Source organism: Cervus elaphus, chromosome 33 (genome assembly GCF_910594005.1).
Source record: "Cervus elaphus chromosome 33, mCerEla1.1, whole genome shotgun sequence".
Classification (NCBI taxonomy): domain Eukaryota; kingdom Metazoa; phylum Chordata; class Mammalia; order Artiodactyla; family Cervidae; genus Cervus; species Cervus elaphus.
Genome location: NC_057847.1, coordinates 72,503,188 through 72,522,169, shown reverse-complemented (window position 1 = coordinate 72,522,169; position 18,982 = coordinate 72,503,188). Strand labels below are relative to the sequence as shown.

The following is an 18,982-nucleotide window of genomic DNA, read 5'->3' as shown; positions in this document are numbered from 1 at the left end:
CAGCCCTACCCCTCGGGAAGCTGGGTGCAGGGAGGCGCCCTCTAGGTCTCATCCAATCCCAGCCCCTCCTCTAAGACTAACTCTCCCGGACTCAGGCCTCTGATCTGTGCACACGTTTTCACCACCAATTGCATGTCTCCATGTGCTCTTCTGCTGTCCTGTGGGTTGGAGAAGCCCCAGCTGAAATCATTAGGCCCCAGCAGACTGAGCGCCTGATGCTACAGCCCAGCGTGATGCGCTGGAGCCAGCTCTCAGCCAGAACGCGAGGCTGACTTAGATCCTGGCCTGCTGCAGCCGAGCCGAGGGACCTCAAGCAAGACGTGTCAGGGCTCTGAGCCTCAGTTTTCCTGTCTGCAGGAGAGTCAGCTAACACGAGTAACACAATGCAGAGAGCTCACTGCCAATCTGGCCTGTAGGAGACCTTGGTTCACATCCGTTTCCTATATTTTGTTTTGAATTAACTTATTATTTTTTAACTGTGGTAAAATCCACACTATAGGGGACTTCCCTAGTGGTCTAGTGGTTAAGACTCTGCCTTCCAGTGTAGCGGGTATGGGTTTGATCTCTGGTTGGGGAACTAAGCTCCTACATGCCACACAGCCAAAAAAAAGAAAAGACAAAACATACAAAAAAAAAAACAAAACATAAAAAACCAAAATACACACTGTAAAATTCACCATCTCAACCATTTTTTAAGTGCACAGTTCAGGGGCACTCAGCACATTTACATTCTTGTACAGCCATCACCACCATCCATCTCCAGAACTCGTTCCATCCTGCATGGCCAGAACACTTCCCGTTAAACAGGAGCTCCCAGGACCCTCCTCCCCACCAGCCCCTGGCTCCCACCCTCCTTGGGGCTTAGCTCCAGGGGGAGCTATGCCTCTATGGATCTGACGCCCATGAGGGGTCGTGTGTAGATGGAATCCTACAGTGTCAGTCTTTTGTAACTGGCTTGTTTCACTTCCCTTAACATCCTCAAGGTTCGTCCATGTAGTAGCATGTGTCAGAATTCCCTTTCTGAGACTGAGTAGTATTCTATTACATACATATAATAACCATATATATGTATATGGTCATTTCATTCATCCAACAGTGGACGCTTGGGGGTGCTTCCGTATTTTGGTTATTATGGATGCCGCTGCTGTGGACACAGCGTTCAAATATCTCTTTGAGACCCTGCTTTGAAATCTTTCGGTTTCATACTCAGAAGTGGAATTGTAATCACACAGTACTTTTTAACTTCTTGAGGGATCCCATGCTCTTTTCCACAGTGGCTGCACCATTTCATATTCCTGCCAACAGTGTGGGAGGGTTCCATTCTCTCCACAGCCTCACCCACACTCACTTTCTTTTTCAGAGCAGTCGTCCTAGGGGCTTGAGGGGGCCAGTCCCCCCATTTCTGGACCTGCTCCCAGCAGGGAGTTGTGGTTGTTAGTCCTGAGAGTCTGTCCTGAGCTTCCTCCCCTGGTCCTCTGGGTACCTGGGAGGCAAACAGGTTTTTCTCTCCCTGGGGGACCACTGACTTTGCTCCTGGTTCCCCAGAGAGGTCTTCTCGCTCCCCCTGGAGCTAAGCCCTCCCTGTCCCACCCAAAAGCAGTCTGAGTGGCAGCTGGGAGCCCCACCACAAGGACAGCATCTCCCCAAGTCCCCAGCACTCACACTCGACGCCTGGAAGCCACCCCCTCACTAAGCTAGCCGCACGCGGGGCAGAAGGCACGACCATGGCTGGCATGTGGTCAAGGTAAACACTGATGGAGGGAAGGCCTGGAATGATCCAGAACAAGACTGGGAAGGGGGCCTGTGTGTATCCTGCTGTTCCTTACATTAAGGGGGATGCCTCAGCAGGACTTTGGAGCCATGGAGACCTGGGTTCAAAGCCCAGCCCTATCAATACCTGCTGTGTGATGCCACGCAAGCCCCTTCATCTCTCTGGGCGTCTCCCTGTGAGAAGGCCAACACCTAAACCCCAGGGGCACCATGAAGCCTGGCATCGCAGCACCCACCCGCCTGCCTCTGTTTCACACAGAAACTGCCCTCCGCCCACTCTTACCCCCAGCTGCTGAAATCCCCCTCTACCTTCAGAGCATCAGAAGGAACAAAGCGCTAGATTACAAGATAACACCCTCCTTCTCTGACTCGGGCTGGCCGGCTCTGAAGGGAAAAAACAAGCCCTCTGCAGCCCCACCTCCACTTCATCCTTTCTTTGTGTTCGGGCTTCTGAGGAAACAAAGGGTCCCCCGGTGGCTTCCTTCCAGGGTCCCCCCTCCCTCCCAAAATTCCCCAAAGGCTGCCAAACTCAGTGAGAAGGAAAGTGAACCATTTCCTGGAGGAGGCCAGCACATTTCAGACGTGGATCAGCGACACGGCTGCTCCTGTGGTCGCCCCCTCACCCCCTCCACCTTCAGACACACGGCACCTGGGCCACACACCCACTAGCACGCGGCCTCCAGGAATGTGCTGAGACGCCCAAAGATAACCTGATGGGGGTGGAGACAGTCACCTCCTCCAGGCTCGGCGCTCCTGCCCCCACCAAATCCTGGACCCCAAACGTGAGGGGCAGGGGTAGAGGGGCATGATCGGGCACTCACTGAACACCCGGAGACTCCAGCATCCAACAAGCAGTCGTTTCATGATGCTATGCCGACCACAGGCCAGTGGCTGGGCATCGTGCTGGGGATTCAGGCCCCTGGGGCGGGGGGTACCCAGGGAGTGGGGCCCATGGAAGGCGCCGCCTGCTTTGCCCCCTCCCCTTTCCCCACGTGACTGCTGCTCAAAGCTCTGCCCACTGGAAGCTGAGAGCAGGGAAAGCAGAGGGAAAGCAGCCGGCACCCAGCAGACAGACAGACAGACGGGGGTTGGGGTAGGACTGGAGTTCAACCCAAGGAAGTGGGCGGGCACAGGGGAAGGGAAGCTGGGGTCCTGAGGAAAGACCTTCCATCTTCCTTCCCCAGTCCGAGTGCAAGACATCTCCAAATGCTCCCCTTTTCATCCCAGGACGGGTGATGGGGGCAGGGAGGCCTGGACCAGAGTCTCTCCCAAAGCCTCTTCCCCTTTCCCCTCCTTCCACTCCCTCCTGGCCCTCCACAATCAAGGCCTGGCCTTGCCCCCCCAACAACCTCCATGACCTCCTTGTCTCCCAGGAAAGTCGCAGCTCCCGGCCTCCTCCCGGCTGCTCCGACAGCACCCAGCACCGGGAAGGGCGCCCTGCCATTCATGCCCCTCCGCCTCCCCTGCCTCCCTGGAGCGCCCCACTGTCTGCTCCTCAGTGCCCGGAGAGGCCAGGTGCCCGCTCGTCCAGTGTCTTCCGCGGGAGCGGCCGGAGGTGGAGAGCAGGGAAGACTGACGGCTTTATTTAGCAGCACCTATTGTGTGCTGGCGCCTCCACGAAGGTCACGGCAAACCATCTTCATACTCCATCCCCGACATGGTACTGTCCCGTCTTACAGAGCAGGAAACCAAGGCCCTGAATGGGGAGAGGCTTTCAGAGGACTTCTGGGCAAAGTGGAAACGCAGCAGAATGAAGCAGGTGGCCAGGTGTGTCCCATGACAGGTGGAGCTTTGCAGAACCAGGCAAGAAAAAGCCAAGAGGATCCTGCCAAACACAAGGGTGAGAGAGGAGGAGGGCCCCGGCCGGTGCCGAGAGGAACAAAGGCTGGCGGCGGGGCGGCCCAGAAGGGGCGGGCAGGGCGGCTTCGCCAGTCCAGCAGGGCAAGGATGGCGTGCTGTGGACCCGGGGCAATGTCGGGGCAGTGGGAGGTGGTGTCTCAGAGTTGGGGAGCCCTTGCTGACAACCCCACATGGAAAACCCTGCCCAGGGGGCTGCGGGGCCAGCAGGGAAACCCGAACATCCCAGCCTCCAGAGATGGCTCTGGAAGGCAAAGCCACTCTCACCACCCTTCCACAGCCCATCTCTGCCTCCCCCAGAAGTCCTCCCACGCTCGGTAACCACTGACTCAGCTTCCCTCATCGTCGGCTCTGGTCTTCGTGACTGCGGTCAGAGCTCCTATGAGGGGTGTGTGGGGGGGGTGTACCCATCTGTACACAGGCATGAGCCAGGGTGGGCCCGGTGGACTTTCTCTGAGGCCCACCCACCATCTGTACCCAGCTCCGGATTCAACAAGCTCAGCCCCCTGACTGGTTGCAGAAGCCCCTGCACCCCCACCTCTCTGCCAGGGAGTACATGCCCCCACTGCACGTGGACAGTGACCGTCAGCCCAGTGACCAAGGAAGGACCCAAAGGGAACGACCATAGACGGAGGAGGCCTGTTACAATTTGGGGGCGTCCCAAGTCATGCTCCCTGCACGTGTCCCAGAGCCATCAGAGGGCAGCCCCAGACACGGTCTGCACAGAGGCCGGGCGGCCAGCACGGAGGCCGGGCGGCCAGCACGCCACTGCCTCTGCCGCAAGGCTCCCTGGGCACCTGGCTCTAACCTTAGCTGGTACCTCAGCCCTCACCTTGACCACGCGATCCAGCAGCCCTGGAACTGCCTGGGCTGGCGCGCCTGTTGCTTGGGACACGAGAAACGTGAGTCTGGGGGAATGCACAGCGGAGGCCCAGCTGCCTGGAGAGCTCCTTGCCCGGATTCAGCCCTGCTGCTCTGGGTGGGTGGAGGGCATGGCTGAGGGGGATAAGGCATCCCGGGGGTGGGGGGCCCAGCCTGCTTGGCAGCAGCCGATCCCAAGCAATAGCCACAGCACACACCCTGCACCTCCCATCTCACAAGAGTGCGAAGGTCTGGCCATGCCGCTGGAAGACGACTTCCCCTCGAGCCCCACATCAATTGGGCTTTGGATTCCACAACCCAACTGCTGAGTCAGCACTCCTGGGTGTCCTATGAGGGCTTAGATGGGGAGGTCGTGACCCCAAAGCTGAAACTGTCAGACACTTGTGCCCACCTGTGCGATGCGCCTGGGCCGGCACAGGCCCTCTAAGTGTCTGCTAGGATTTATCTTAAGAGAGGAGTCCAGCTGTGTCCAAACAAGGGATTAGTGCAAACTAAAAGCTTGAGACTGTCACTCTGCCACAGAAGAGGATAAAACAATGCCACCTGCAGCAGCACGGACGGACACAGAGACTGTCCCATCGAGTGAAGCAAGCCAGAGAAAGATATCACGACATCGCTCGTATGTGAAATGTAAAATATAACACAGATGAACTCGTCTATAAGACACACACAGAATCACGGACATAGAGGACAGACTTCTGGTTGCCCAGGGAAGGGGCCTGGACTGGGACTTTCGGATGAGCAGGTGCAAACCGTTACACACAGAATGGACAGACAGCAAGGTCCTCCCGTGCAGTTGTGTACTGTATGGTTCCTACAGGGAACTATATTCAGTGTCCTGTGATAAGCCATAATGGAAAAGAATATGAAAAAGAAAGTATATACGTGTACAACTGAGTCACTCTGCTGTACAGTAGAAATTAACATGACCTTGTAAACCAACTATACGTCAATAATTTAAAAAAAAAAAAACCTTGAGTCCAGCCCAAGGCGTGGGGACATTGATACCATGGGTCTCCACCGTCTCCTCTGCCACCCAGAGACAGGCCCCGGCTCTGAGCAGCAGCAGCAATTTCTGTGTGAGCCCTGCCACCTCCCTCATGGACCGACTGCTATAGCAAGCCCCACTGTCTCACACGGGTCATCAGGTTCTTATCACAGACCCAAAAAATAAGATCCCCTGGAGGAGGAAATGGCAACCCACTCCAGTATTCCTGCCTGGAAAATTCCAGGGACAGAGGAGCCTGGCAGGCTATAGCCCTTGGGGCAGCAATGAGCTGAACAGAACTGAGTACACACACAAATAGTCACTGTCCCACCAGAGCAGCAGTAAAATCCTACTCCCTTCTCCAAAGCTGCAGACGACAGAGAAAAGGACCAGGGTGGTGAGGAAACACTGCAGCCGGCAGCCGGCCCGCCCAGGCTCTGTTGAAAGGACTCACTGCGTGAAGATAAAAGGAAGCAAGACTGCTTTCTACACAGGAGGGTGGCTAACAGCTCTGGACGGCTTCCCCACGCGTCAGGACTGCTCCAGGGCTTCCCAAGCCTGCCGTCAGCCAGTCCCACGGCTGCCCTCCTGAGTCCCTGCATCACCTCATCTTACAGTAAAGAGAACAGAGGTGCCATGACTGGGCTGTGCGCCCAGCAAGCAGCGAAGGTGGGATCTGGACCAGGGCTGCCCCAGAGAGAGCTCAGCCCTGAGCTCACAGCGCTACCGCCAGCCACACAGGGAAGCCACCCAGGGCCACAAGGCCAGGAAGCAGCTTGCTCAGGAGACGGGGGTAGGATAAGTCGATGGGCCACAAGACAGTGGACCAAGGAGCTGGAAGAAGCAGGGCCCCAGACCATGCCCCTCCCCGGCCCTGCTGAGGGAACAGCCTGACGTCGGGGCCTGCTGTGTGTGCTGAGAAGTCAAACCCTGCCTGGGTCTGCGCCCTGCTCCCCCCACCACATCTCCCCTGGTCCTGGTGGAAATGCAGGAGTGGAAACGCAGACCTCTCCCCTGAAAGGTGAGGGCAACACCGAGGCCAGAGCCTTGCTCACGGGAAGCAGGCAGTCTGCTGGTTGGACCAGCGCTCCCTGGGATAGAAACAGGAATGTCAACTCACAAGAAAAGGAGAAAAACCAGCTCGTCAGGAGTGCCCCCCTCCCCCCTCCCTGGCGGCCGTGACCCAGATGGGTGAGCAGGACTCCCAGCAACCCGGGCCTTGCGGGAAGGACAAAGACCCTTCCCAGCATCTTCTCAAAATCCCACCCAGAAGCACCACCTGTGTTACGATGTCAGAAAAGGGGTTCTTATCCACTCCTTTCTGTTCACCCAAGGTCAGTACACACTTTGTTTTCTTAATGGTGAGACATGGTCATTCAGGAAATGATTCTTGAAAAACAACTTCTCACCAGCTGTTTGTCAGAATCCCGCCGGGATTTTTCCTAGGAGTACATCTGACTTAGCGCAAGCCAGAGTAATGTTCTGTCTCCTCCCCGCTCTTTGTGCAGATAAGGCAGCGCTGTGTGGTGACCCCAGGGTGCATAAGCCGGCTGTGACCTTGGTCAGGCACTTGGTCTGAGCGTCAGTGTCCTCCCGGGAATGTGGGCGAACCTCCCCCTCCCCCACGCGAATAAAGCAAGTTCTTCCTACCGACATCACTGCCATGACCACCGTCATTGTACGTGACAGCGAAAACTGTTTTCTGGCCTCTTGCTTCCAGAGACCCTCTCAGCCTGAAACGCCTGCTATTTACCTCTAAATGTGTATCTGTTTTTTTCATTAAAAAAAAAAAAAAAATCCTAGGTCTTCTTCATACCTCTGCCCCCCACACACCCCAGCTCCCAACCATGTACTTGATGACATTCCCTTTCACTGATACATCTGTTGTGATGGGCCTGATAGCCAGTAAAACCATTTCACTGAGTTTTAAAAATCACCCACTTAGAAACTGTAAAGTAAAACCTCTTTTCTCCAACCTCTGTTCTGTAAAAGCACTTGGGGTTTAAGAAATTATATATTTTCATGGGGGAAATCTGCCAGTGCTGATCTGCAATAGGAATTCATCACGTGAGCAGAAAACTCATTGCCCTGAGGGTTCCCTGGATAACACCAGAAAGTTTATAGCTGTTTCCGGCAATTCAGAAAGAACCTCAATGATGGTAAATAATTTTTATGTTCTTACAAGACAAAAAGCCAAGCCCAACAGGAGCCCTGCAGAATTTCATCTTCTTTGCTATAAAAGGAGGGATTGCTTGGTCTTGGCTTTTGTGCTGTAATTCAGGGATCCCCAACCCCAGAACCAGTCCATGGCCTGTGAGGACCTGAGCCTCACAGCAGGTGAATGGTGGGCGAGCAAGCCAAGCTTCATCTGTATTTACAGCCGCTCCCCACGGCTGTGCGAGGATTATCCTGTAACCATCTCCCCCTAACCCCTAGCCATCCGTGGAAAAACTGTCTTCAGCGAAACCAGTGCCTTGCGCCAAAAAGTTTGGGGGACTGCTACTGTAATATATCTCCAGCCTCAAAAACACATTTTCCATTTACAGTCAGCTGATCCAAGGTGAGAAAGCAGCCCAGGTCTGAAGCTTGCTGTTTTCCTCTCGTCAAAGACGACCGCCAGGGCAGGGCACTGGGCGGCGGCTAGAGACTCAGTTCTAGACGTAGTGGTCCCCCCGCCTTGCTGTTTCATCACCTGAGTCAGACCAGGGGACCCGCCCCATCTCTGATGACAGAGGTGAGTTCTGGGCCAGGCGCTCCCATGGCGCACAGGGCATTTGATGGGGACAGAAACACAGACTCTAAGCAGCAACCCCTGGTGGGTAAAGAATCCGCCTGCAATGCAGGAGACCCAGGTTCAACCCCTGGGAGGGGAGGATCACCTGGAGAAGGGAATGGCAACCCACTCCAGGATTCTTACCTGGAGGATCCCATGGGCAGAGGAGCCTGGCGGGCTACAGTCCACAGGGCCACAAAGAGTCGGACACGACTTAGCAACTAAACCTACTAACAAGGACTAAGATAACCTGTCAGGGGTCAGCTGGCTGGGAGTTCTGAAAGCTTGCAGCACGCTGGAATCATCCAGGGAGCTTTAAAAAAACTCTGGATTCCGAACCCAAGCTGCGAGGACTCGGATTGGGGCGCTGGGGCTGAGCTGAGGGATCTGCTTGTGTAGCCAGCAGCGCTGCACTGGGAGAGCCCGGCCCTGTCCGTTCCCTCTCACTGATAAAGCAGACCTGGGTCCAGGCGGAGACGTGACTGAGGGGCAGTCACCGGGGTTTAGTTACGCCACAGAGCCAAAGTTCCCCTCGAGTTGTTACCTGTGCCCCCCTCCCCTTCGCTTCCTGCGAAGACACCCTTCTCTGAGCCTCAGCACAGGTGAGAGGGCCGGCGGCGGGAACGCACACAGGGTGGTCGTTGCCCAAATGTGCCAGCCCTGCATCTCTATCAGCCTGCCTTTATCCTATGAGGGGCAAAGTCATCATCCTCATTTCACAGACGCTGGGTCGTCTGGTCAAGGACACGTATCTGCATAAATGACAGAGCTGAGCTTTGAATCCAGGTGGTCCCTTCTGTGGTTCATGCTTAAATCCACCAGGGGCCTCCGGCATCTGTCTAGTTCAGGGTTCTGTTCCAGCATCCTTCTTCCCCATCCCCAGCCGGCCCAGTCTTCACCCGACAACTTATTTCCAACGCTTCTCTTTCTCTCATTTTCAGCTGATGTTCAATTAGCTTCAGCCTAAGGACCTCTGGTCTACTCTCTGGCTCCCCCAGGGTTGCCCCGTGTGTCATGTCTGTGCCGTGTGACTGTTTGGCTGAGTAAGCAGTCCTTGGGGTCAAGGCCACAGGGCCCGGCACACAAGCGTCCTGGGAGGTGCCCACGGCAGAGTGACGGTGGATGGCCTGAGCCCGAGTACGGAGCAGCCCCCGAAAGGGTGTGCACAGACATGCAAACCCAGGAGGTCCCTGAGACCAGAGAGATGGGAGGAGAGAGGCTGGTCAACCAGGCCTCAAAGGGCACGGGAAGGCGCTTGGCTTCGGTCCTGAGAAGTGAGAAGCTGCCAAAGCTTTGTGGCAGGGAGACTCCACCGTGTGACCCAGTCTCCATGTACCAGGCAGGCCAGACTGATGGTCCCCTAAAGGCAAGAACCTCATCCAGTTCCTGGGGTCACTGAGTGATAGGCAGAGGCATTTCTTGTACTTGGTGGTTTGTTTATTATCATTTGCTACTTTGCACCAGTTAGTAGAAGAACGAGAGGTACTCAGAGTGAAATCGTGATTTAAAGCTGACAAATGTCTTGCTTCTGCCCCAGTAAACACAACATCCACACACAACACATGCTCCCACACTTTACGACAAAGCCAGGTGAGAAGAGGAGTGAGGATTAACCCTATGCCATAGAAGACTTTTTGGGCAGTAAATTAACAGTGTACACGAGACTGGGAGAAGAAGACTTAGATTTCACACATGAACTGCTGAAAATATTCTGGGAGTGCCGATTTAAGTACAAACAATGGATTTTGAGTGGCCTACCATTTTTTGAACAATATCCCATCATTCAGGAAGCTTCTTGCCCACAACTACAAAAAAAGGTATGAATTAATGAAGTTTAACTATATTTGGATGCCTCAAAATAAATTGGAATTTGGAAAAGACCCTGATGCTGGAACGATTTAGGGCAGGAGGAGAAGGCGGTGACAGAGGAGGAGATGACTGGATGGCATCACCAGCTCAATGGACAAGAGTTTGAGCAAACCCTGGGAGATGGTGAAAGACAGAGAAGCCTGGCGTGCTGCAGTCCATGGGGTCACAAAGAGTCAGACACGAGTTAGCAACTAAACAATAACAACAACAAATTAAATAATCCCAGGGCTCGGTTTATGGGTTCCTAATATTTGGCGATTACTGTGATTGACCCCAAATAAGCCACTGACCCCACACACACACGTCAAAACCAGTCCTGGTTTTTAGTTGACTTTCACTCTTTTGCAGCCCGACACCTGAGTCTCCATGTGACTGGGGCCTTTTTACCTTGTTAACGTTGTCCTTCACCTTTGTGGAGTTTTACAGACCGAAAGCCGCTCGACCAGCTGCTCTCAGTAGTGGCAGATTCGTACTGAGTCTGTTTCTGCAAAGACAACCAGAAGAAAGAAAAAGACTCAACCTTTAAAAACACTAGACTTTATATGTCAAGAGCCTTAGGAATACTCATTCCTTCAATCCAGCAATTCAGTTTTTGGGAATCACCCGTAAGAAACTGAGTGCAGAAGAAGCTGCGTGGAGTGAGAGCGACAACAGCCCCTCTTCTCTTAGAAAAGAACAGGAAGGACCCCAAGATGCAGTAAGGGAACAGGTGAGGAAAGCTAGGGGCAACCCTGCGGGGCCACGAGAAAGACGTTCATGACGAAGCTAAGAGGACCCGAGATGGTTCTCTTTATGTTACTTCATCACCTTGGAGACATCACTGATACATGAAACTGTTTCATGTATCACCAAAGACAAAATCTCAGGCTGGGGCAGCTAGTAAGAGGCATCTAAGTAAAACTGGGACCAGCCCCCCCCCCCGACCCCGACCAAGGGCTATTCCCTGCATGGAAGGGGAACGATAAACAGCTTTGTCAGAGAGATACGGCATTCGACTTTGACCCCAGATGTAGGGAGGGAACAAAATTAGCCTTGAGAATGTGAACAAGCCAGGACTCAGGCAGGCTGGAGTCAGTTTGCGCTAACGCCACGGCCTAAAAACACCACGAGTTGCAACTGAATGTATGTGAAATTTAATGCCAAGTGCTCTCAAGTTGACAGCGCCCCCCAGGCGACCATCAGAGGCCAACAGAACCCCCTTTGGAAGAGCTGGATTTCAAAACGGGCTGACAGTGCTTGTAAGACACCGTCAATTGAGCCGTCAAATGCATGACTCAGAGATGTGAAAATAAGTGAGTTGCAGGATTGACGTTAAGCAAAAAAGAAGACTAAAATGGTATGTGGATAATGACATGTCTTTTGCAGAGGCGACCATGTGGAACGAACTACACTAAAATGTTAACAGTGATTTTGTGTAGGTAGTAAGATGAGAGCTTTCTCCCCCTCTCTCTAAACAACTCATTTTCCAGATTTTCCTAAAGCAAGCATGTATTCAGTGGTCATAGAGGAAACAGGAGAGACAGAACAGGGTGATGCACATAGGGAGGGAGTGGTCAGGGAGGGCTCCTCGGAGGTGCTTCCTGAACTGGGAAGGGGGCAGCAAGGGATAGTCAGAGCTGCGCACAGTTGCATCCCACATCGGGATGGGGCCCAGGTTTTGGGGCAGATGCTGGATACGTATTTGTTAAATAAATACACAAGTTGAGGAAAATCTGCTAAAACGTGAGCCTAAGCCTCCAGGGGCCTCAATCAGAGAGTCTGGCTCTTCAGTGGGCCCATTCTCACTGGACTGAGCCACTGCACAGGGCCAGGCTACCAGCTGGGCCAACCGCAGGACTCAGGAAAAAGTCTGCAGCTAAAAATTCGGCAGAAAACTATGGTTGCGTCTAGTTTCCCCATCTGTGAAATGAAGGTCATGCCTCTGCCACCACATGAACTTCAGATAATATGGAGCTTTGAAATACTGAGCCCAGCGCACCTGCGGGGCTGGGGTGCTCCAGGGCGCACTCCCGGGGGCCCAGATGCCTCCCTGTCAATGCAGCATCTCTGAGCCTTAGACAAGCTGCTCTGCTCCATCGCTCAGCACACGGGAAAGCTGCCACATCAGCTGCATCCTTCTTGCCTGCCTGTGCCTTCCTGGACACATCTGCTGCATACAGTCCTGAGTGAAAGAGGGGCCCTGCCCTCGGGGCGCCAGGAACAGCCAGGCAAGCAAGGATAGGGCCCCAATGCCTGGGGGTGTGAGCCCCAGGACTGACCACATGGCAGGGAAGACAGGCTTCTCGAAGGAGGGACTCCTCCTCTAAAGCCAAAACAGAGACCAAGGCCAGCAGCAGGATGGGGTAAGTGAGTGAGTTCTGAGTTTTTCTACATTGTTTACACTTACAATTCTATGAGTTCATCTCCATCTCACTGACAGACCGGAGGTGGGAATACCTGCCAAGGTCACGGAGCTTGGGGACCACAGTGCCAGGGTTCACAAGCTGGCCTGGGAGATGGAGGGAACCACAGAGGGCCGGGGCACCAAGGGGGACACAAAAGGCCATGGGGGCTGTGGCCTCGAGAAGAAGCTGAGCTGCGCAAACCCAAATGGGTCTGAAAGGGGAAATGTCCCTGGGCCTTCTGTACAGATCATTCTCTGGCCCAAGTCACTACTAGGAGGACATTCAGAGGGGGACCCTGTCTCCTGGGGCCAGACTCCTGCCCTGGTCCCAGCTGCTCAGGAGAACTGACCATCCAGCAGGGCCCAATGTGATCAGGAGTCCTTAAAAACCGAAAAGGCAGCAGAGATGCGGCAGGAGGATGAGCCACAGTGATTCAAAGCGGAAGAAGGGCTCAACCCAGTGCTGGTGGCCGTGAAGAGGGCCACTGACCAGGAATCGGTGACCCAGAGCCATCCTGGCTGACAGCTGGCACAGCCCAGGGAACGGAATGTGGAGAAGCTAAATGAGCCCAGAAGTTGATTCTCATCAGGGCCTTTCAGAAGGGAACGAGGCCCTCGATTCTGGCCTGTGAGACTTGAACAGAGAACCCGCCGCGCACCCTGTGCCCAGGCTCCTGACCACTGTTGTGAGCGGCTGCGGTTATGCCGAGTTGGAAAGAAGGGACGGGGGAGGGGGAGGGGGAAGGGAGAGCACGGGGCCCATGATGCTGGCCTGGGGCCTGGGCCTGGCTGCTGATCCCACATGCTCAGAGCCAGGGGGCAGGGAAGCACCGTCCTGAGCAGGTGCAAATGGACTCATTCACTCAACCGACTTCCCTCAAGCACCAGCTGCAACAGAAGTGCTCTCCAAGGGTCCAAGCTCCACTCTCATGGAGAAAAAGATGGCCAAACAGACTCAACCCAGTGAAAGATGCACCCCAGGAACAAAGCCCCTGAAGTGAAGGGAGGTCAAAGAAGGGTCATCAATCCACCAGGAGTCGAGAATGTTTTCCCGGGACCGAAGCCTTGTCTTGGGTCTTGGTAGTTCCGCAGGGAGGGAGGCTGGGGTAGTGGGCCGGTCCTGAACAGATAACGCAGAGATCAGCACGGCAAGCTCTGAGGGAGGGCAGCAGCCTGGCAGGGGACCACAGGTGGGCCAGGGCAAGCTCGGGGGCCTCTCAGGCCAGCCGAGGATGCTGAGCAGCGCTGAGATCATGTGACACAGACACACTGCAGGCCGCCGCCCAGAATCAGCCTGATAGGCCTGCACTGGGGGACCAGGGCATTTACACCCTGGGGTGTCTGCCAGCCTCGAGATGGCTGGGTGGTCAGCACCGGGCACAGAACAAACAGCCTCTGTTAGCTTGAAGGGTCAATGTAAAGTCAGGGGTAGGTCCTTGAGACCCTAACCACATCAGGGAAAGCAGCAAAGGAGAGGAGTCTTGTACAGAACGGAGGGTCCAGGCCTGGGGGCCCAGGAAAGCCGGCTGCGGGGGCAGCAGACAGTAGTCTCTCTGTGGCTCCACCTCAAACCCATAAGCAGGCTCTGACCCCCTCAGGAGGGGGCAACAGGGACTCACTGGACAGTGACCGGCCATCGTATGATCCCCCCTTCCTGGAGGGAGAGAACCAGGTACCTGTCCTGAGGAGCTGCAGAGATGGGACAACATACTCCAAACTCCAACCTCTGCCACAAAGACAGTAAAGTATGGGACAATATACTCCAAACTCCAACCTCTGTCACAAAGATGGTAAAGACAGATGACCCTGAGGTCACCTGGCTACAGGATTTCTGCCCATTCCAACAGGGTTCAGAAGACCTGGCCCGGCCACCGCCTCCCTGGGGGGCTGCCAGTTAGCCCCACCCCTAAAGGATTTACTTGCCCCATTGTGGTAAATATTAGTGGCTCGCGTTTCTCTAAATGCAAAGTGCTTTCCATGTATGGATTCATCTCAACCTCAAAATGGTCCTAAGTGCTATTATCAGCCCATTTTGTAGTTGGACTGGCAGAGGGGTTTTGAATTTTAAATTTTGCTTTAGCTGACAAATCCCTCCTTGAAAGGAAACAGTAAAAGAAAAACCAGGATGCAAAACAGATGGACTGGAGCCTGGGAGGAAGGGGTGGAGGGTGAACCTGGTGTCCCACACAGTCAACAGTCTTCCCACAGAGAATCCCAAGGGGTCCTAACAAACAAGGGGCCCTGAGGACTGGAGTCTGAGATCAAGGCTCACTCAGCTGCAGTCCCTTGCCTGAGGACCACCCAACTGGCCTGGCTGAGGGGAGGGTGGTGAAGCTGTGGGAGAGCTTTGAGAGATGGGACTGTCCACCCTTCACCAGGCTTCACCAACTTCGAAGTGGACTGGGGAAGGCTGGCTCCTGAATCTGGACCATGGCCCCCACTTTTCTCTCTGGAACCCCTTCCTTGGGAGACCCCACATCAGCCGAGCCCCGTTGACTGGCTCAGAGCCCAGCACTTGAATGTGGCAGATTCTATGGGAGCTGGAGGGCAGGAAGCGCGAGCAGCCAGGGCTCTGAAGCAGCAGCCTGGAGAAGGCAGGGAGGGGCCTCCAGCGCCGGCGCAGCTGGCAAGAGGGGGTCCTGGATACCACCACGGCCGGCCCCCAACTTACAGCCCAGGACCCCTGAGGCCAAGACAGCACAAGTCCTGCCCAGGTTTCTCAGCGGCTGGGTGGCAGGACTTGAACTGGAAGCCAGATTACTTGACCTCTGGCTCCAGGCCCTGGCCCCAACAGTATCTGCGAGAATCAGACTAAGGCAGGACCAGACAAGTCAAACGAGGACGAGGGACTCAATCGGAATCTCCATTCTGCTCTAAGTTGCCGGATGACCAGCGGCAGGAAGCACCTGCTTGTCGTAACTTTGCCAACGGACCCTGAAGGGTCTAGTGCCCTTCCAGCGCCCACCCTCCACCTCCGGGTTGAGCCACCCCGGCACTCTGCCTCGGCCACCTAACAGACGGCCGGAGAACGGCCGGCGGCCCGCCCGGTGGGGTCCAGCCCCGGAAGTCGCCCGTTCCAGGCACAACCCGGGCGCTGATCGCACGCACGAGTGCCTCTCCGCACAGGCACAAGCCCACCGCCTCCCGCGCGCGCACACACCCGCCCTGTGCATTCAATCAGCAGCGCCCACGCCCTCGCTCACAAACTCCCACACTCCCCCGGCCCCCGCCCAGCTCGCTCCCACGCCGTCCGCCATCAGCGCAGCGGGCGCCCAAGCCTCACCGCCGGCGCCTGAGCCCCCTGGTCGGCTGCGGGCGAAGGTGGGGCACCCGCGGCAGGCCGCGCCTACCACCCTTCGGTCCCGCCCCCTGGGCTGAGCCCCGCCCCCTACCGCTCCTCGGCCCCGCCCCCGGCCCGGCCGGAGGATGTGAGCTCACTCCCGCCTCCCTACTCCCGACGCCGCCAGGAAGCGGCCGCCCGAGGTCGCCGCCCGCTCGCTAGCAACGGACCCGCCAGGGAGTCACCAGCGCGCCAGGAACCCGGCCAGAATCCTCTGCCCCTACCCTTCCCGCGCCACACGCAGTAGCTGCTTTCCAAATGGGTACAGAGTGAAGGCGGGCGGCAGGGCTGGCGCTAACCCCGCTCACAGACGCCCCGCGCCGCCCGGCCTCTCGGGTCGCGGGGAGAGCGCCGCGCGGACGCCCCGCCCACCGCTCTTCCGGCCAGGCCACGTGACCGCGCGCGCACGTGTTTCGGCCTCTAGGTGCCGCGGGCCGGAAGCCGGTCCCGGCCGGCGCCCGGCCGCTGTCTGCCAAGAGCAGGCCCGGGCTAGCCCGCAAGGCAGCCGGTCCGGGAACGGCGCAGAGGCGGCGCCCGCCGGAAGGTGGGCAGCGGCCTGGCCATGAACCCCAGGGGCCTGTTCCAGGACTTCAACCCGAGTAAGTTCCTCATCTACGCTTGCCTGCTGCTCTTCTCCGTGCTGCTGCCCCTCCGACTGGACGGCGTCATCCAATGGAGCTACTGGGCCGTGTTCGCCCCCATCTGGTTGTGGAAGCTTCTGGTCCTCGCGGGCGCCTCTGTCGGCGCGGGCGTTTGGGCGCGAAACCCGCGCTACCGCACGGAGGGAGAGGCCTGTGTGGAGTTCAAGGCCATGCTGATCGCCGTGGGCATCCACCTGCTGCTGCTCATGTTCGAGCTCCTGGTCTGCGACCGGGTGGAGCGGGGGACCCACTTCTGGCTGCTGGTCTTCATGCCGCTCTTCTTTGTGTCCCCCGTGTCCGTGGCCGCCTGCGTTTGGGGCTTCCGGCACGACCGGTCCCTGGAGCTGGAGATCCTGTGCTCCGTCAACATCCTGCAGTTCATCTTCATCGCCCTGAGGCTGGACCGGATCATCCACTGGCCGTGGCTGGTGGTGTTTGTGCCACTGTGGATCCTCATGTCGTTCCTTTGCCTGGTGGTCCTCTATTACATCGTCTGGTCCCTCCTGTTCCTGCGCTCCCTGGATGTGGTTGCTGAGCAGCGAAGAACCCACGTGACCATGGCCATCTGCTGGGTAACGATCGTGGTGCCCCTGCTCATTTTCGAGGTTCTGCTGGTGCACAGGCTGGATGGACACAACATGTTCTCCTACATCTCCATATTCGTCCCCCTTTGGCTCTCATTAATCACATTGATGGCCACAACGTTTAGGCGAAAAGGGGGCAACCATTGGTGGTTTGGTATTCGCAGAGATTTCTGTCAGTTTCTGCTTGAAATTTTCCCATTTTTAAGAGAATATGGGAACATTTCCTATGATCTACATCATGAAGACAGTGAAGATGCTGAAGAAACGTCGGCTCCAGAAGCTCCTAAAATCCCTCCAATGTTTGGAAAGAAGGCCAGGGTGGTGATAACACAGAGCCCTGGGAAATATGTCCCCCCACCCCCCAAGTTAAATATTGACATGCCTGATTAAACCTCTTCTGGGGAGTGCCCACCAGTGGAAGAGAAGTCATATACACACAAAATCCACCTTCCTTTGGCCTCTTTGCCCATCCATGCCAAATCTGGAACAGAAAACAGGCTTCAAAACATCATTTCATGCTTTGAAATTGCTGCCTATCAGTGACTCATCAGTATTCACCAGAGATGCAGGAGGTTCTTTTACTGTGTAGGTGTGTGTGCGCACGCGTGCTGTGTGCCCCCATGTGTGAGGAACTTGTTTTCTAGGCTCATGCTTGCAGAGCTAGCTGAGAGCAGTAAATTGAGTTGTTCCGGTAGGTCCTCAAATGGAATAACTACCTGTGGTTTTTTAAAGTGGTACTATACCTATCGAAAGTATTTAGAAAAGTATTTTTATACACTGCTAACATAAAATTGTATTTCAGATTGTGCCTGCTGTGACATAATAGCAAATGTAAAGAATTCTCTTTCCCACCACTTGCATATAAACCTCATAGTTGTTATTGTCAGTGTTTCCGCTGTTAAAATGGTTTTTCTTTGGGTTTTACTAATACTGGTCTTTAATAGCCTAATAGGTGAATTTTTCTAATGTAGTGAGCCCACCCATATTTATATGACTATTTTGCAATGTAATATGTATTATGTTGAATTCTAGTTTTGTGCAGTGTATTATGTTAAAGTATTTTTTTTTAAGTTTGTAAGATATATATGTCTACTGCAGATGTTAAAAATTGCTTAAAACATGAATATCTACCTGGTGTGGGGTCTTATCAGTTCTAGGCATGAATACAGGGATTGAAGATCCCGAGGATCTTACTAGTCAGGTGTTAAAGGATTCTAACAGCTGGGAGGTCTCTCTTGGAAGGAACCACTGACCTTTCGGAATAGGTGACATGCCTCAGTGTGGTATCAGACCCTAAAGTGACACCGTTATTTAGCACCTTGAATTCTTCCACACAGGCAAGAACATCTCTTCAGGAATAGTCAAAAGAAGCAGATGGTTTGTCCATTTCTAAGAATCTTAGAATCTTAGTTGGCTGTGATACAGTGATGATTGTACTTGTCATTAGAAAGCCAGAGAAGTTGACCTTAACCTGAAATGGCCAACAGATTCAAGTATTATTTTAAGGCCCAACTTTCTGGATCGGGCAGTGACAGGGAAATAATAGCTCAGTTTATTTTTTAAATAAGTAGTTTTTCTAGGTACTGGTGGTACCAGGGAATCAGAAGGGTGAAAAGCATGTCCTAGGAGAGTAATGTTCTTCTAAGAACAAATAAATACCTTCAAAAAGGAGGTTAAAAGTAAAAGGAGTGTTGATATTATTACTGGGCTCCATATGAACTTAAGTAGACAGTCTATCTGGTGAGAGGACAAGCTAGCAGCAAAAGCCAGCCCTTTAGAACCCGGGTCCCTGGAAGCCTAAGGGCGCCGTAGCTCAGTTTAGTATCTAGAGCTGAACTGAGGTCAGAGCCACACGTAGTTGGCTCCTGCCAGCTCTCAGGATGTGGGAGGTGGCC

The 18,982-nt window shown here is 54.8% G+C and overlaps 2 protein-coding genes across 3 annotated transcripts in view; one reads left to right on the top strand and one right to left on the bottom strand.

Moving 5' to 3' along the window:
* Positions 1–16,197, bottom strand: part of RALB (RAS like proto-oncogene B) — a 69,854-nt gene extending 53,657 nt beyond the window's left edge. The window contains exons 1-2 of one of the 2 annotated variants that reach the window (XM_043894928.1): positions 16,087–16,197; positions 10,527–10,623 (exon numbers count right to left, since the gene is read on the bottom strand). The gene's annotated coding sequence lies outside the window, so the exon portion shown is untranslated. Of the gene's footprint in view, positions 1–10,526; positions 10,624–15,805; positions 15,823–16,086 lie in introns of those variants that run through there. The other variant, XM_043894926.1, reaches the window with a different exon arrangement.
* Positions 16,198–16,231: 34 nt separating this feature from the next.
* On the top strand, positions 16,232–18,222 carry TMEM185B (transmembrane protein 185B). Its single transcript, XM_043894924.1, has one exon. It carries the CDS (start codon positions 16,425–16,427, stop codon positions 17,475–17,477), a length of 1,053 nt encoding a protein of 350 aa, XP_043750859.1. The 5' UTR covers positions 16,232–16,424; the 3' UTR covers positions 17,478–18,222.
* The last annotated feature ends 760 nt before the right edge of the window (positions 18,223–18,982 follow it).

Bases quoted from the DNA above. Each gene is read 5' to 3' on its own strand.
- TMEM185B (XM_043894924.1), top strand. From the start codon at position 16,425: ATGAACCCCAGGGGCCTGTTCCAGGACTTCAACCCGAGTAAGTTCCTC.